Raw genomic sequence first — 19,103 nt, forward strand, 5'->3', positions numbered from 1 at the left:
AAGCAATCCACCCACCTCGGTGTCCAAGAGTGCTAAGATTACAGGGGTGAGCCACCATGCCCGGCCCATTTAGGATATTTTGATTAAAGTTGTTTTAAATTAAAATTTTAAGTTTGAATGCAAAATGTAATTCATGAAGCCTGGTAGTTGGTCTCACCCCTCTGGTTACACTGGCTCTGGAGGCTTAGGCAGGAGGATTGCTTGAGCCTAGGAGTTTGCACTGCAGTGCACTATGATCATGAATAGCCATTGCACTCAACCTAGTCTCCTAAAATAATAATAATAATTTAGTGCATCATATGAAAGTTAATGAACTATACAAAACACATTTTCATGTGTTTATAGTTATAGTATGCATTAACTAAATTTTAATCATTGCCATTACTTTACTAGGGTTGTTGTTACTTTACATGGTTCATAAATGAAAGTGTTAAATTAGCTGTAGGATTTTAGAGTTATAATTCCTATAACTTAATGGATTTAAAGTATTCTGGAGTATTAAATAGAACTTAAAAGTTACCTTGTTTCTAGCAACACCACAGCTTACTAATAAGAATCCTAAGATGAGCAGAAGTGTTGGATATTCATATCCCTCCTTACCACCTGGTTATCAGAACACACTACCACTTAGTACAACTGGAATGCCACCCGTTTCCTCAAATTACCCAAGTGGACCACAGGCCTTTACTCAGGTAAATTTTTTCATTTTTTATTTTTATATACTATTATCCATTTTTTGGTTTAAACTGTGTATACTTGAAGAAAGTTTTATAACCAATAAACATTTTATTGACATTTATAACATTTTTATAACCAATTAGAATAACAATGGATTTTTAATTTTTTTTTGAGACAGAGCCTCACTTTGTTACCCTCGGTGGAGTGTGGTGGCATCATAGCTCATAGCAACTTCAAACTCTTGGGCTCAAGCAATCCTCTTGCCTCAGCCTCCTGAGTAGCTAGGACTACAGGTGCCCACCACAGTGGCTGGCTTTTTTTAGAGACAGGGTCTCTGTCTTGATCAGGCTGGTCTTGAACTCCTGAACTTGAGCTATCCACCCACCTCTGCCTCCCAGAGTGCTAGGATTACAAGTGTAAGCCATTGCGCCTGGCCCTACAATGGATATTTTCATAATGACTTTATCCTTATACATTTCTCCACAATCAAAAGGTTGGCCAGGAAATCTAGATTACACTTCTGTTATTTAGAAAAAAATTAGGGGCGGCGCCTATGGCTCAAGGAGTAGGGCACCAGTCCCATATGCCGGAGGTGGCAGGTTCAAACCCAGCCCCGGCCAGAAAAACCACAAAAAAAAAAAAAAAGAAAGTTAGAAAAAAATTAACCAGTTCTCACAAACTTACAAAAGCTATAATATTTCCTTTGAAATTATATCTCTGTAGACTCCCTTAGGTGCTAACCATTTAACTGCAAGCTTGAGTGGATTAAGTCTACATCCAGAGGGTCTGAGAGTTGTCAATCTTCTTCAAGAAAGAAATATGCTTCCCTCAACACCTTTACAGGCTCCAGTCCCAAATTTACATGAAGACATCCAGAAACTCAACTGTAGTCCAGAGTAAGGATTCAAATAGCATTTTTTATTAAATATAACATGATGCACATTGTAAAAGTTTTCTAGCTTTGTTAAGAGCTTCTGGTGTTATAAATGAGCTGTACAAGTATATTAATTTATGACAGTTCTAGGTACAGAAGATAGAACTCTTTACTTACTTAATTGTGATTTGAAATGTTCTGAGTATAGAAGTAGGGTTGTAATCCCCAAACTGATTCAGCTTTTATCAGCTGTAATGAAATTAAGATATTAATGTTTTTTTCTTTGTTGTTTTGTTTTGTTTTTGAGACAGAGTCTCACTATGTCACCCTCAGTAGAGTGCTGTAGTGTCACAGCTCACGGCAACCTCAAACTCTTGGGCTTAAGCAATTCTCTTGCCCCAGTATTCCAAGTAGCTGGGACTATAGGTGCCCGCCACAATGCCCGGCTATTTTGTGTTGCAGTTGTTGTTGTTTAGCTGGCCCAGGCTGGTTTTGAACCTGCCAGCCTTGGTGTATGTGGCTGGTGCTGTAACTGCTATGCGACAGGCACCCAGCCTAAGATGTTAATTATCTTTTTTTTTTTTTTGAAACAGAGTCTCATTACATTGCCCTTGGTAGAGTACTGTGGTGTCACAGCTCACAGCAACCTCAAACTCCTGGGCTTAAGTGATTCTCTTTCCTCAGCCTCCCAAATAGCTGGGACTATAGGCACCTGCCACAACGCCTGGCTATTTGTTGTTGCAATTGTCATTGTTGTTTAGCTGGCCCAGAACCAGCTGGAAACCACTAGCCTTGATATATGCGGCTGGTGCTATAATCACTGTGCTATGGTCACTGAGCCATTAATTATCATTTTGGTTGCTACCGTTTTTCTTCATAAGCTAAAGTATAGGAATTTGTTTCTATACAGTAGGACCTCTAAGTTGACCACCTGAGTGACTGTAACAAATTGGTCAACATACAGAGGTGGTGAATATGAGAAAGTAGGCCCATTATAATGATGAGTACATGTGGTCCATGTCCAGTCTATGAAAATTAGGTCAACTTTAGGAGGTGGTCAATGAGGGGAGGTGGTCAGCTATGGAGATTCTACTGTATAATCCTGTATTTGCTCTTATTTTAAATTAATTTCAAAACAAAAATAATACTTTTTAATCCTGAAAAATTTGCTGTGTGAATATATGTAGTGAAGACTTTCTAATAAATTGAATTTGGTACTTTTAAATAACATTTTTCTTTTTATTGCTATATTTTATTCTTTTCTTTTTTGCGATTTCCTCATTTTAGTTGATGCTGCCAATAAATCGCATTTTTAGAATCTTCAGTAAAACCAAACTTTTACATAATAAAATTTGTATTTGCAAATTCGAGTCATCACCTAATAATTCCAGTATGATCTTTCTTTTTCTTAAGTTTTATCAAATACATAGGCCAAGAAGAGACTATATTAGTTATATAATATAGGATAACCATCTATGGGATAAAGTTTGAGAGGGTCTATTGAAATATTTCACTTATCTGATCTGATGTTAAAATGTGTTCCTTAAAAGATTTTTTTTTTTTTGTCTAAAAATAATCATAGCAGCACCTGATACTTGCTTTTACTTTGATATAGGTTATTTCGATGCACACTGACTAGCATTCCTCAGACTCAGGCATTACTGAATAAAGCCAAACTTCCTTTGGGGCTGCTGCTTCATCCTTTCAAAGACTTAGTGGTACGTTTCTCCAGTGAAAGTAAATGTCTTACGGAAAATTGTCTTGGTGGTGAAAATTTTCTGGAACAATGTAAGAAGCACATGTAAAATTTGAGCTATTTTTAGGAAGTCAGTCATTGGCAGATTTCTTGTTTCAACTTGAAATTTTATTACCAAACACTTTCAAAAACTAGGTAAACATATTGTTGAAAAACCTAGGAGGCACTGAATAGAATATAGACAATAGAAGAATATAAAGGAAAGAACCATAATATTTTAGTAAGTTGCAAATTACTTATCTATTAGACTTCTTTAATCTCTCCATTCTGTCATTCTTTTTCTTTTCTTTCTTTCTTTTTTTTTTAATTTTTGAGACAGTCTCACTCTATTGCCCAGGGTAAGGTGCTAACTCACAGCTACCTCAAACTCCTAGGGTTTAAGCATTCCTCCTGCCTGAGCCTACCTCATAGCTGAGAGTGCAGGTGCCTGTCACAACACCTGGCTAATTTTTCTATTTTTAGTAGAGAGGGGGCCTCAGGCTACCCTGAAATTGCTGAGCTCAAGTGATCCTCTCACTTTGACTCCCAGAGTGATAGAATTACAGGTGTGAGCCACCGTGCCTAGCCCATTCTCCCATTCTTTGAGTAAAATTCGTTATTTTAAGAAGTTGTTCAAAAAGAAAAAAGAAGCTGATCTACCTTTGTTCTAAGCCTCTGGGACCTTAACATTTGGCCACAAACTCCTGAGGATCAGTGTATGAGAGAAGTGGCTTTTCCAAAGTGGCTTTCCCAAAACAAACCTCCTTTGGTGATAGGATTTTTTTTTTTTTTTTTTTTTGAGACAGAGTCCCACTATGTCATCCTCGGTGGAGTGCTGTGGCATCACAGCTCATAGCAACCTCAAACTCTTGGGCTTAAGTGATACTTTTGCCTCAGCCTACCAAGTAACTGGGATTACAGGCTCCTGCCACAACGCCCGGCTATATTTTGTTGTTGTTGTCATTATTGTTTGGCAGGCCTGGGCTGGGCTCGGACCTACCAGCCCTGATGTAGGTGGCTGGTGTCCTACTCACTGAGCTACAGCCACCAAACCCCTTTATTGATTTTTTAATTTTTTTTTTTTTTTGTAGAGACAGAGTTTCACTCTATCGCCCTCGGCAGAGTGCCGTGGCATCACACAGCTCACAGCAACCTCCAACTCCTGGGCCCAGGCGATTCTCCTGCCTCAGCCTCCTGATAGGTGGGACTACAGGCGCCCGCCACAACGCCCGGCTATTTTTTTTTTGTTGCAGTTTGGCCGGGGCTGGGTTTGAACCCGCCACCCTCGGTATATGGGGCCGGCGCCCTGCTCACTGAGCCACAGGCGCCGCCCTGACTTTAATTTTTTTTGAGACAGGGTTTTGTTCTGTTTTCCACACTAAAGTGTAGTGGTGCTGTGGTAGCTAACTGCAACCTCTAACTCCTGAGCTCCAGCCATCCTCCTGCCTCAGCTTCCCAAGTAGCTGGGATGAAAGGCCCCTGCCCCAACACCTAGCTAGCTTTTTTTTTTTTTCTAATTTTATTTTATTTATTTATTTATTTTTTTTGTAGAGACAGACTCTCACTTTATGGCCCTCGGTAGAGTGCCGTGGCATCACACAGCTCACAGCAACCTACAACTCCTGGGCTTAAGTGATTCTCTTGCCTCAGCCTCCCGAGTAGCTGGGACTACAGGCGCCCGCCACAACGCCCAGCTATATTTTGGTTGCAGTTCAGCCGGGGCCGGGTTTGAACCCGCCACCCTCGGTATATGGGGCTGGTGCCTTACTGACTGAGCCGCAGGCGCCGCCCTTTTTTAATTTTAATAGAGACAGAGTCTTGCTCTTATTCAGGCTGGTCTTGAACTCCTGAGCTCAAGCCATTCTTCCGTCTTTGCCTCTCAGAGTGCTAGGATGACAGGCGGTGCAATGCGAATGTTTAATGGGAAAATAAGTACTTTTTTTAAAAGGCAGATTTTTTTATTTTTTTTTATTTTTTATTGTTGGGGATTCATTGAGGGTACAATAAGCCAGTTACACTGATTACAATTGTTAGGTAAAGTCCCTCTTGCAATCATGTCTTGCCCCCATAAAGTGTGACACACGCTAAGGCCCCACCCCCCTCCCTCCATCCCTCTTTCTGCTTCCCCCCCCATAACCTTAATTGTCATTAATTGTCCTCATATCAAGATTGAGTACATAGGATTCATGCTTCTCCATTCTTGTGATGCTTTACTAGGAATAATGTCTTCCACTTTTTTTTTTTTTTTTTTTTATAAAAGGCAGATTTTGATGAAAATTGTCCAGGAGAGAAACAATAAAATTTAAGATCAATACATTTAAGTTACATAATTTTTTGTGTGGCAGTTGAACATACCTTTTATTCCAAGTTTTTTTCTCCAAAATTTTAATATCCCAACACTTCTTTAGAAGAGATGGATTGATGCTTGCCCTTTCAACATGATAGTCACCATTAAAATTAAAACTTCGTTTTGTTTTTCAGCAATTGCCTGTGGTTACCTCCAGTACAATTGTGAGATGCCGTTCATGCAGAACGTACATCAACCCTTTTGTCAGCTTTCTTGATCAAAGGAGATGGAAGTGTAACTTATGTTACCGAGTCAATGATGGTATGCTTTTTTGAAACATTTAAAAATTTCTACTTGTAGGGAAATCAGATAGTACAAACATGAAGTTGAAAAAATAAAAGCCCTCTTACTTACCTGTATTCAATCTTTCCATGCAGAGAATTTTAATGTTAACTGTTTTCTATGTATTTATACTTTATTATACTTTTAAAACTAATACTAAAATTATGATATTATTTAGGTACCACTTTTTTGCATTTATTATATTGGGCATATAATAAATGGTATATTTCATGGTATTACTTAAGCCAATAATATGAAATATTTTCATTTAGAAATTGTCCCATGCCTTTTCTCTAGGATGAAAGAAAATAAGTCCACAGAATAACTGCCTAATTCATTCACTGCTGTATGAAGGGAGGTGGGCAGTGCTAGAAGGTTAGTTGAATGTAGTTTACTCAGTATAATTGAGGAGGAAATTAGATCTCTCAATAATTATTTCACAGTTTATTTTTGAGGAATATCTTCTAACCAATAACATTATTAGGATTAGACAAGAAAATGGATATATCAGTATACACTTTGAAAATTAGGTGTCAGTTTGAAAGGACATTTTATTAAGAGTTGGGAAATAGGAATATAAAAGATTTTTAAAAACCAGCTTTATTGTTTATATGTGTGTGTTTTTTGAGTAAAGCGAGAATAAGATAAGAACATTCTTTTCCTGTACAGTAATTTATAAGATGTCCTAGCTGGGCGCGGTGGCTCATGCCTGTAATCCCAGCACTGTGGGAGGCTGAGGAGGGAGAATTGCTTGAGCTCAGGAGTTCTAGACTCGCCTGAGCGACAGTGAGACCCTGACTCATGAAAAAAATGGAAAAACCCAGCCGGGCGCCTCTGCGAGCACCTGTAATCCCAGCGGTTTCCAGAGGCTGAGGCAGCAGGGTGCCAGCAGCCCCAGTCGAGGTTGCGGTGAGCTACCACGCCACTGCACTCTGCTCAGGGGCATAGGGTGGGGCCCTGTCTCAACAACAACAAAAAAAGATGTCCTTAGTATACCTTTAAAATCTTATGTGCATTTGCTTTAACCTAGGAGACAGGGCCCCTGAGCAGAGTGCTGTGGCGTGGTAGCATCCCTATTCATGAACCATAGGTTACCTTTTAGCTCACAGCAACCTCAAACTCTTGGGTTTAAGAAATTCTCTTGCCTCATCCTCTCAAGCAGCTGAGACTACAGGCACCTGCCACAATGCCTGGCTATTTTCTTGTTGTAGTTGGCATTATTGTTTGGCAGGCCCCGGTTGGGTTTGAACCTGACAGTCCCCGTGTATGTGACTGGCACCCTAGCTGCTAAACAATAGATGGCAAGTCTGGAATGGAACTTTTTTTGTTTGTTTGTTTAGAAACAGAGTCTCACTTTTTTGCCCTCAGTAGCGTGCTGTAGTGTCACAGCTCACAGCAACCTCCAGCTCTTGGGCTTAGGCGATACTCTTGCTTCAGCCTCCCAAGTAGCTGGGCCTACAGGCATCCGCCACAACACCTGGCTGTATTTTTGTTGCAGTTTGGCTGGGGCTGGGTTCTAACCCACCACCCTCAGTATGTGGGGCTGGCGCCCTACTCACTGAGCCATAGGCACCGCCTTTGGATGTAACTATTGAAAGAGTGAAATTAGCTCTAAATCTAGAGCCTCTATTGAATTATTTGTAAGTCCCTAAATTATTAAAGTGGCCAAATGCAAAGTATATTGCATTAATCCTTTCTGTTTTATTTCTCTCTCTACATATATTGTTAACTTTATATAGTTCCTGAGGAATTTATGTACAACCCATTGACCAGAGTTTATGGAGAACCTCACAGAAGACCAGAAGTTCAAAATGCTACTGTTGAGTTTATGGCTCCTTCAGAATACATGGTAAGCTTTCATTTTTTAGTACAGTGTACTCATTTTATAATTCTAGGTTTTAATAAAACAATATATCATCCTTTAACAGAATTTTATGGTTCTAAATTTATAAAAATTAATATTTATTATAAAAGTTGGTTATTAGTATATAAGGGTACTTTTGAAAAGTAAAAAGTATATATAATATTGTATTTAAGTTTCTTGCGTATTCATCCAGAAATTTGCAATATAATAATGTGATATTTACTTGTAAGCCACATTAAATTTTTTTCAATTAAAAATTATGCTGTGATGAATATCCTTTTGCAAATGCTGGGCTTTTCTATAGTTGTAGCATATTTGAGATCTTGGGGTTTTTGCTTTTTTTAGACGGAGTCTTATTTTGTTACCCTCGTTAAGAGTGCCATGGCATCATATCTCACCAACCTTAGAATCTTGGACTGAAGCAATCCTCTTGATTCAGCCTCCCAAATAACTGGGACTACAGGCACCACCACAACAACAAGCTCTTTTTAGAGATGGGGTCTCACTCTTTTTTTTTTGAGACAGAGCCTCAAGCTGTCACCCTAGATAGAGTGCTGCGGCATCACAGCTCACAGCAACCTCTAACTCCTGGGCTCAAGTGATTCTCTTGCCTCAGCCTCCCAAGTAGCTGGATCTATAGGCACCTGCCATAACACCCGGCTGTTTTTTGGTTGCAGTGGTCATTGTTGTTTGGTGGGCCCAGGCTGGATTCAAACCTGCCAGCTCAGGTGTATGTGCCTGGCACCTTAGCCGCTTGAGCCACAGACGCGGAGCTGGGGTTTCACTCTTGCTCAAATTGGTCTCAGACTCCTGAGCTCAAGCATTCTATCCATGTCGGCCTCCCAGAGTGCTAGGATTGCAGACATGAGCCACTGTGCCTGGCCTTTTATTTTCCTTTTCCTTGTTTTTCTTTTCTTCTTTTTTTTTTAATCTTTAAATTATTTATTTATTTTTTTAAAAGACAGGGTCTTTCTGAGTCGACTAGCCAGGGTGGAATGCATTAGCATGGTCACAGCTTACTCTAGCCTCAAACACCTGGGTTCAAGTAATCTTGCTGCCTCAGTCTCCCAAGAAGCTGGGACTATGGAAATTGGCCATCACCTGCATCTGGCTAATTTTGGCCAGGTTCTTTTTACCATAGAGAAGATTGAGTGTAGAAAATATTTTGTGACTTGCATTTGGTAGCTATCTGTATTTAGCTGTTCCTTTATTTAATTAAAACCAAAAAGCAGAAGCATTTTTTTTCTATGAATTGGCCACCCTCCTGGGTTCTTTTTAATCTCACAGGTTTTGCAAAAATGACTTATTTATTTGAAGACAGGGTCTCATTGCTCAGGTTGGAGTGCAGTGGCCCTAACAGCTCACTCTAGCCTCTAACTCCTGGGTTCAAGCAATCCACCTGCCTCAGTCTCCAAAGTAGGTGGGACCACAGGTGTGTGTCAGTATGCCCAGCCAATTTTTTTTTTTTTTGTATAGATGGGATCTCTCTTTGTCACCAGGTTGGTCTTAAACTCCTAAGCTCACGTGATCCCCCTGCCTTGGTCTCCTAAATTGCTGGGATTATAGGCGAGTGCCATGGCACCCAGCCTGACTTTCTTTAAAGTTGGAAATCTTCTTATAGCAAAAGGTTTTTGCTCCTTCCTGGCTTATGTCTGGGTAATAGGTTTTGTGAATTTGCCAAGTGATGCATACAAAAATATATAAAAGTTAGTACAGTTGGTTCTATATCTGCAATTTAAACAAACTGTAGATTGAAAATATTAAAAAAATACAAGAATAAAAAATAATGCAAACTTTAAAATATAACAACTATTTGCATTGTATTAGACATTACAAGTAATCTAGAGATGATTTTAAAGTATATAAAAGGGTAAGCTCTATCGTGGTTTGAGCTGGCCATGGTGGTATTCTGGCTGCTGCTCGGGGCTACATTCAGGGTGGTCCTCAGGTTTAAAGTCAATAGAGAGAAGCTGCCACAATTTTTGTACTTCTGTTTCTAAAAATGTCACTTATAAGGAACTTAAATCTGTTGAATTCTGAAAGCATTAAGTTAATTGATGTTAGAGAGATGTGGGAAATTCTTGACCATGGAAAAATGCCTGAGTTTATCAATATACCACTGGATGAAGTAGGTGAAGCTCTGTAGATGAATCCGAGTCTTCAAAGAGAAGTATAATGAAGTAAAGCCATCCAAATCTGGCAGTCTAGTGTTTTCTTCTTTAGCTGAGGTAAGAATGAAGAAGGCTCTGCACACAGCACTATCTCTGGGCTTTAACAGATCTTAACACTGCTGCAGGATGGAAGGAATGGGTAACTAAGTTTCAGAGAAGAAATGAGGAAATTAAATTTTGGAATACAAGTTGGGTCTTTCCTGTGTACCTGCAGCCTAAGGTAGTGGAACGGGCAAAAGAATAAAAATCTAGTCTTGGTACCACTGGTTATGGTAGGGTAATTTTGTATAAATCCATGAGTTATGGAATCTCTTTCATCTGTAAATTGACCATACCACTTTCCCCTGCCTACTTTCAAGGACTACTGAGGATTAAAATGATGCATGTAACTTGCCATGGAAATACAGCGGTTGGGATTCTAGGAATTAACTTTTCTAAGTAGTTTAGTATAGTTCAGTAGTGTTCCAAAAGACCCAGTTACTTGTATTACATAATCATATGTGGTTATAAACTAAACTAGTAGCTTAACAAGCAGACTTGACTTTAAAAAAATCAAGATTGTGGGATCCAGGCAAATATGGAAAGTGTTTTTTTTTTTTTTTTTTGTAGAGACAGAGTCTCACTTTATGGCCCTCCGTAGAGTGCCGTGGCATCACACAGCTCACAGCAATCTCCAACTCTTGGGCTTAGGCGATTCTCTTGCCTCAGCCTCCTGAGTAGCTGGGACTACAGGCGCCCGCCACAACGCCCGGCTATTTTTTGGTTGCAGTTCAGCCGGGGCTGGGTTTGAACCTGCCACCCTCGGTATATGGGGCCGGCACCTTACCGAATGAACCACAGGCGCCGCCCAAATATGGAAAGTTTGAACAATGAAAATACATTAAGCATCCAAAGACATAGCCGTGTTATAACCAGCACAAATTAGTTACATAATTTGCAATTTTCAAATTAAAATTCATATAATATATTAATAGGGGGCTAGAAATCAGAACAGTGGCTGCTGTTCTAGAGGGAAGAAGATTAATTAGAACAGGAAGGAGGAAATTTTCTAGGATGATGAAAATGTTCTGTATCTTGACTAAGGTCATTGGTACATAGGTATATGGTATATACTGTTTGCCCGAAAATAAGACATCCTCCAAAAATAAGACCTACTTACAGGAAAGATAAGACGTCCCCTGAAAATAAGACCTAGTGCATCTTTGGGAGCACACCTTAAAATAAGACACTGTCTTATTTTCAAGGAAACAGGTACTATATACATTTGTCAAAACTCACTAAAACACTTAAAAATGTAAAAAAACAAAAGTAAAAAAGTATACAAGAGAACATGTATAGGTTATAGACAAGTAATAACTCACTTTTATGTAATGGACTCCAGCATTTGGGGCTTTCGTTATTCAAAGTAGGTTTCCTGAAATCAATTATCTTAGAGATAGTGAGAGAAGATTTTATCCTACAAACTCAGTTCTGATTGTGATTATTTGATGTTTTTTCACTGAATGGAAAAATTTAAACATTGAATCTTTGGATTTGGAAGTTTAAAATACAGAGTCATAGATTTTTGTGGAATTTGGCTGAATGTCGTGGTTAAATAACCAGCCGAGGCTTACTTTTTAGAGAGCTATGGTTGTTCTAAATTGTGAAATGTAGGGCCAGGCTTTAAACCCAGCACTCTTGGAGGCTGACGCGGGTGGATTACTTGAGCTCAGGAGTTGGAGACCAGACTGAGCAAGAGTGAGACTGTCTCTACTAAAAATAGAAAAATTAGCTGGGAATTGTGGTGCTACCTGTAGTCCCAGCTACTCAGAGGCTGGGACAGAAATACTGCTTGAGCCCAAGAGTTTGAGGTTGCTGTGAGGTGTAATGATGCCATGGCCTTCTACTGAGGGTGACAGAGTAAGACTCTGTCTCAAAAAAAAGAAAAAAATTGTGGGCTTGGTGCCCGTAGCTCAGGGAATAGGGCGCCGGCCACATACACCGAAGGTGGCAGGTTTGAGCCTGGCCCACTAAACAACAATGACAACTGCAACCAAAAAATAGGCAGGCGTTGTGGTGGGTGCCTATAATCCCAGCTACTCTGGAGGCTGAGGCAAGAGAATTGCTTAAGCCCAGGAGTTGGAGGTTGCTGTGAGCTGTGATGCCACGGCACTCTACCGAGAGCTACATGGTGAGACGCTGTCTCAAAAAAAAAAAAAAATTGTGAAATCTAGTACACATAAAAAAGTTAATAAGACATAAATATAAAGGTACCAAATGTTTATAAAGTAAATACCTTTGTTAGCACTACCCAGATAAATTAAACATTGATAGTACAGCTACAAGCCTTCTTACTATATTTCCTCCCCTTCCTCTCCTAGAGCAAATACTTTTTTTGTTTTCTAAACAGAGTCTCACTTTGTCACCCTCCATAGAGTGCTGTGGCATCACAGCTCATAGCAAACTCAAACTCTTGTGCTTAAGCAATTCTGTTGCCTTAGCCTCCCAAGTAGCTGGGACTACAGGCACCCACCACAGCAACCAGCTATTTTTTTGAGACAAAGGTTTGCTATTGCTGAGGCTGGTCTTGAACCAGTGAGCTTAGGCAATCCTCCCATCTTGGCCTCCCCAGTGCTGGGATTAAGGGCGTGAGCCACCGTGCCTAGCCCGAGAAAATACTTTTTTGAATTATGGCAATCACAGACTTATTTTTGTTTCAAGTATGCATTTGTAAGGCCAGGTGGGGTAGTTCGCTCTATAATCCTAGCACCTTGGGAGGCCAAGGTAGGCAGATTACTTGAGCTCAGGAGTTTAAGCAAAATGAGACCCCATCTCTACTAAAAATAGAAAAACTAGCCAGGTTTTGTGGTGGGTGTCTATAGTCCTAGTTACTTGGGAGGCTAAGGCAAGAGGATCGCTTGAACCCAAGAGTTTGAGGTTGCTGTGAGCTGTGATGCTACTGTACTCCATCCTAGGGTAACTGAGAACTTGTCTCAAAAAGAAAAAAAGTATGCATTTGTAAGCAATATAGAATAGCTGCACCTGTTCATTGTAGTCTCCAGTCTAGTAAAAATGTTTATTTTATTGTTTTGCTGTATATGGACCTGGCAGTTGATAAGTTTAAATTTAATCTGGCTGGATATACTTAACGAGATCTTTTTTTTCTTTAGTTACGACCACCTCAGCCTCCAGTGTACCTCTTTGTATTTGATGTGTCTCACAATGCAGTTGAAACTGGATACTTGAATTCAGTTTGCCAGAGTTTATTAGAAAATCTGGATTTGTAAGTGTCTCAATTCAATTTAAGTCTGAAGCTAACAATGTTTGCAAAATGAATAAGTAGTTTTCAAAAAAAAAATTGTATTCTAAAAGACCACTTAAATTAGTTGTTATCTTTGGCTTTATTTTCTCTTAGAAAAATTATTTTTAATCTCCATGCACACACCACACACACTATACCCCACACATACTGCATATACTCTCCCACACACATACTCCCCCCCCCAAGAAAAGAAATATTATGTTTAAATCTTTGTTAAATGGGAAAATAAAGCAATACATCTGCAGATACCTATCCCCCAACTTCACTGTCTTCAACATTCTTCTGTTCTTGCTTCATCTGATCCTTCCCTTTCACACACAAACCTTTTTTCTCCCCTTAAAAATTTTAAAGCAGTAAAAAAAAAAACAAAAAAAAAAAAATTTTTTTTTAAAGCAGGCTTGGTGCCCATAGCTCAGTGAGTAGGGCGCCGGCCACATACATTGAGGCTGGCGGGTTCAAACCCTGCTAAACAACAATGACACCTGCAACCAAAAAGTAGCCGAACATTGTGGCAGGTGCCTGTAGTCCCAGCTACTCAGGAGGCTGAGGCAAGAGAATCGCTTAAGCCCAAGAGTTGGAGGTGCTGTGACACCACGGCACTCTACGTAGGGCGACATAGTGAGACTGTGTCTTTAAACCAGGGCTGGGTTTGAACCTGCCACCTCTGGCATATGGGGCTGGCGCCTTACTCTGTTGAGCCACAGGCGCCGCCCCAAAAAAAGTTTTTTTAAAGCAGCTCTCAGCCAGCATATTATTTTTACCCATTAATATGGTCTTTTTTTTTTTTTTTTTTTTTTTGTAGAGACAGAGTCTTACTTTATGGCCCTCGGTAGAGTGCCATGGCATCACACAGCTCACAGCAATCTCCAACTCCTGGGCTTAAGCGATTCTCTTGCCTCAGCCTCCCGAGTAGCTGGGACTACAGGTGCCTGCCACAACGCCCGGCTATTTTTTGGTTGCAGTTCAGCCGGGGCCGGGTTTGAACCCGCACCCTCGGTATATGGGGCCGGTGCCCTACCCACTGAGCCACAGGCACCGCCCCGTTAATATGGTCTTTTAACCCCAACTATAATACTAGTATACTGTAAGGAAAATTAGCAATAATTCCTTTCTGTGATATAATGCCAGTTTATTATTTGTTCATAGTTATCTCAAACATGTCTCTTTTATCGTTAGTTTGTTGGAGTAATAATCCAAAGAGTGTACACACAATGCATTTGATTATCATGTCTTAAGTATCTTAAAATAACTATATTTTAAATGGTTTTAGATGTAAACTATAAAGGTCCCCCGAGAGGGACCTTTCAGTATAATGAGGTATAGTTCTCCATGATACGGAGAAATGTGGCAAGACCAAATCTTATCACAAATGAAGTAAATCTCTTACCTTGGTGAAAAGGGGATCCTTGTTCTTGCCAGCATTTGTATTTTTAATGTTGAAGATTGTGTATGGGGATTGTTATCTATGAGATCATCCACTGATTCATCCAAACATGAGTGAGAGTGAAAACCAGTTTGCTTTTCCTTTTATAAAACTGTAGTTCCACTTATTTGAGTTTTTTAAAATGGATGCTTTTGTTCCTCTTTATTCTTTTTTTTTTTTTTCTTTTTTGAGACAGAATATCATCATACTGTCCTCAGTAGAGTGCCATGGAGTCACAGCTCATAGCAACTTCTAAACTCTTGGGCTTATGCAATTCTCTTGCCTCAGCCTCCTGAGTAGCTGGGACTGCAGGCATCCACCACAACACACTGCTTTTTTTTTTTTTTTTTTTCTTTTTGAGACTATCTTAAGCTGTTGCCCTGGGTAGAGTGCTGTGGTGTCACAGCTCACAGCAACCTCTAATTCTTGGGCTTACGCGATTCTCTTGCCTCAGCCTCCCAAGTAGCTGGGACTACAGGTGCCTGTGTAACACCCAACTATTTTTTTGCTGCAGTTGTCACTGTTTTAGCTGGCCTAGGCCAGGTTCAAACCCACCAGCCTTGGTGCATGTGACCAGCACCCTACCAACTGAGCTACGGGCGCTGCCCCCTGGCTTTTTTTTTGTTGTAGTTGTCATTGTTGTTTAGCAGGCCTGGGCCAGGTTCAAACCTGCCAGGTGTATGTGGCCGGCACCCTAACCACTGAGCTATAGGCGCCAAAACTCCTCTTTATTCTTTTTTTTTTTTTTTTGTAGAGACAGAGTCTCACTTCTTGGCCCTCGTAGAGTGCTGTGGCCTCACACAGCTCACAGCAACCTCCAACTCCTGGGCTTAAGCGATTCTCCTGCCTCAGCCTCCCGAGTAGCTGGGACTACAGGCACCCGCCACAATGCCCGGCTATTTTTTGGTTGCAGTTTGGCTGGGGCCGGGCCTGAACCTGCCCACGCTCGGTATATGGGGCCTGCGCCCCACCGACTGAGCCACAGGCGCCGCCCCTTTATTCTTAAATAAATGCATTAAACAATACAAGAGCCGCACTACCTAATTTTTTTTTCTTTTTTGCACTACCTAAATTTATATTATATTTTTAATTTATATATGATAATTTTTGAAGTGTTCTTTATAAAATAACTTCAAATCATCTGCAAAGTATTGTATGTGCTTTCCAGTATTTTTTACATGCTATTTCCTAAATGATTATAAATAACTTACATAATTGGTTTTGGATTGCTATTTTTCTTGACTTTTTGGCTTACATGTAGTGTTTTTCCTTTTCAATCAGATATATTTTCATTGTAAACATTGGGTGGTTTAAACATTTATATTGGGCCAATTTCCATAATATTAGATTAGATATTTTTTTCTAACTCTCTTAGGAGATACTTTGTGTATATATGTATATGGGAAAACTTGATTAAATACTGTTATGAATTTGTTTTTAGGCTTCCTGGCAACACTAGAACAAAAATTGGCTTCATAACATTTGACAGTACAATCCATTTCTACAGTCTTCAAGAAGGTCTCTCTCAACCTCAGATGCTAATAGTTTCAGATATTGAAGGTATATGTTATATATTTATTGAACTACCTTGGGACATTTCAGTGTTAGAAATATTTTATGAATGTTTGACAAATTAAGGAGTGTATTGTACGATTCTGTATGTTGAGAAAATTCTTCAGTGTAAAATCATGAGATTGCTAGAATCGAATTATTATTAGAACTCAGATAAAATGTATGCGTTCCCCCCTTCTTCCCATGTATTTATTCAAAAATATTTGAGAGCTGTGGTGACTCAAACCTGTAGTCCCACCACTTTGGGACACAGAGGCAGGAGAATTATTTGAGGACAGGAGTGTGAGACCAGCTTTGGCAGCATAGCAAGACCCCTACCTCTACAAACAATTTAAAAACTTAGCCAAGCGGCTGGGCACCATAGCACAGTGAGTAGGGCACCAGCCATATACTGCAAGGCTGGCAGGTTTGATCCCAGCCTGGGCCTGCTAAACAACAATGACAGCTGAAATCAAAAAATAGCTGGGCATTGTGGTGGATGCCTGTAGTCCCGGCTACTTGGGAAGCTGAGGCAAGAGAATCGCTTAAGCCTAAGAGTTTGAGGTTGCTGTGAGCTGTGATGTCACGGCACTCTACCCAGGGCGATATAGTGAGCCTCAAAAACAAAACAAAACAAAAAAAATACTTAGCCAAGCATGGTGGCATATGCTTATAGTCCTAGCTACTTCTGAGGCAGAGGTGGGAAGATCACTTAAGCCTAGGAGTTCAAGGCTTCTGTAAGTTCTGACTATACCACTGTACTCCAAACATTTTATACTTTAAAGACACCATCAAGAAATGAAAAGATAGGCCGGGTGCAGTGGCTCACACCTATAATCCTAGCAATCTGGGGGTGGGGGTGGGGGTGAGGCGAGTGAATTGCCTGAGCTCACGGGTTTGAAATCAGCCTGAGCAAGTGCAAGACCCTGTCTCTAAAAAAAAAAAATAGCCAGACATTGCGGCAGGCACCTATAGGTCCACCTACTTGGGAGACTGAGGCAAGAGAATCACTCTAGCCTGGGAGTTTGAGGTTGCTGTGACCTTTGATGCCATGGCACTCTACCAAAGGTGACAAAGTGAAACTCTGTCTCAAAAAATAAAAAAGAAATGAAAAGATAACCCACAGAATGGGCAAAAATAATTTGGAAATCATATCTGATATGGAATTTACATTTAGATTACATAAAGAACTTCTATAATTTAACAAAATAGACAACCATGATCTGTGGTTAAAGGATTTGAATAGATACTGTTCTATTCAATATATAATATTCAGTATCCTCTCTATACAAATGATTGATAAGCACATAAATAAATGCTTTACATCTTGAGTTAATGGACAAGTGGAAATGAAAAAACACAATGTGGGGAGGAGGGCAGCGGCTCGTGCCTATAATCCTAGCACTCTGGGAGGCGTAGGCAGATGGATTGTGTGAGCTCAGGAGTTGGAGACCAGCCTGAGCAGGAGCGAGATCCCATCTTGTGGGATCTAGTAGTTCTAGCTACTCCAGAGGCTGAAGCAAGAGGATTGCTTGGACCCAAGATTTTGAGGTTGCTGTGAACTATGATGATGCCACAACACTCCAGGGTGACCGAGTGAGAGTCCGTTTTAAACAAAAAAAGGAAAAAACACAATGCAGTGTCTCCTCACACCAACAAGATAGCTACATATTAAAGAGCTGGACAATAGCAAGTATTGGTGAGGATGTGGAAAAACTGGAACCCTCTTACATAGCTAGCACTGCTAGGGGAATGTGAAAAGTACAGCCTCTGCAAAAGAATTTGGCATTTCCTCAAAAAGTTAAACATAGGGCGGCGCCTGTGGCTCAGTGAGTAGGGCGCCAGCCCCATATGCCGAGGGTGGCGGGTTCAAACCCAGCCCCGGCCAAACTGCAACCAAAAAATAGCCGGGCGTTGTGGCGGGCGCCTATAGTCCCAGCTGCTCGGGAGGCTGAGGCAAGAGAATCGCGTAAGCCCAAGAGTTAGAGGTTGCTGTGAGCCGTGTGACGCCACAGCACTCTACCCGAGGGCGGTACAGTGAGACTCTGTCTCTACAAAAAAAAAAAAAAAAAAAAAAAAAAAAAAAGTTAAACATAGTTACCATATGACCCAGCGATTTCACTCTGTAAATATGTACTCAAGAAAATTGATTCCTGAACTGTGCAAGCATACACTGTAATGTTATCTAAAGTTGAAAGCAGACTTGGCGCCTGTGGCTCAAGCGGCTAAGGTGCCAGCCACATACACATGAATCCAGCCCAGACCCACCAAACAACAATGATGGCTGTAACCAAAAAATAGCTGGGCATTGTGGCGGGCGCCTATAGTCCCAGCTACTTGGGAGGCGGAGGCAGGGCAATAGCTTGAGCCTAGGAGTTTGAGGTTGCTGTGAGCTGTGATGCCACAGTACTCTACCCAGGGCAACGCTTGAGGCTCTGTCTCAAATAAAATAAATAAATTGAAAGCATTAAAAACCGTACTTAGAAAACCAAAAAATAAAAGTCAAAAAAAGTCAAAAAAAAAAAAAAAAAAAAGGAAAATTGGAAGAATCATGTCCATGCAGAAATTTGTGCATAAATGTTTATAGCAGCATGGCTCCAAAGCAGAAACAACTTACATAATGAATCATCTGATGAATGGATTAATAAAATGTGGTATAATGGATGTTATTTAGCAATAAGGAAAATGAAATGGCTTGGTGCCTGTGGCTCAAGCAGCTAAGGTGCCAGCCACATACACCTGAGCTGGCAGGTTCGAATCCCACCAAACAACAATGACAGCTGCAACCAAAAAATAGCCAGCTGTTGTGGTGGGCCCTGTTGTCCCAGGTGCTTGGGAGGCAGAGGCAAGAGAATTGCTTGAGCCCAGGAGTCTCAG

At 40.5% G+C, this 19,103-nt stretch overlaps 1 protein-coding gene across 2 annotated transcripts in view; it reads left to right on the forward strand.

The window, feature by feature from the left end:
* SEC24A (SEC24 homolog A, COPII coat complex component) overlaps positions 1–19,103 on the forward strand; it is a 93,665-nt gene that overhangs the window by 30,119 nt on the left and 44,443 nt on the right. For both annotated transcript variants that reach the window (XM_053566503.1, XM_053566504.1), the window contains exons 5-11: positions 532–692; positions 1,402–1,574; positions 3,168–3,270; positions 5,769–5,895; positions 7,656–7,765; positions 13,101–13,213; positions 16,117–16,235. In XM_053566503.1, coding sequence (XP_053422478.1) covers positions 532–692; positions 1,402–1,574; positions 3,168–3,270; positions 5,769–5,895; positions 7,656–7,765; positions 13,101–13,213; positions 16,117–16,235 — 906 coding nt within the window. The remainder of the gene's footprint in view (positions 1–531; positions 693–1,401; positions 1,575–3,167; positions 3,271–5,768; positions 5,896–7,655; positions 7,766–13,100; positions 13,214–16,116; positions 16,236–19,103) is intronic.

This window comes from Nycticebus coucang, chromosome 17, assembly GCF_027406575.1.
Source record: "Nycticebus coucang isolate mNycCou1 chromosome 17, mNycCou1.pri, whole genome shotgun sequence".
Classification (NCBI taxonomy): domain Eukaryota; kingdom Metazoa; phylum Chordata; class Mammalia; order Primates; family Lorisidae; genus Nycticebus; species Nycticebus coucang.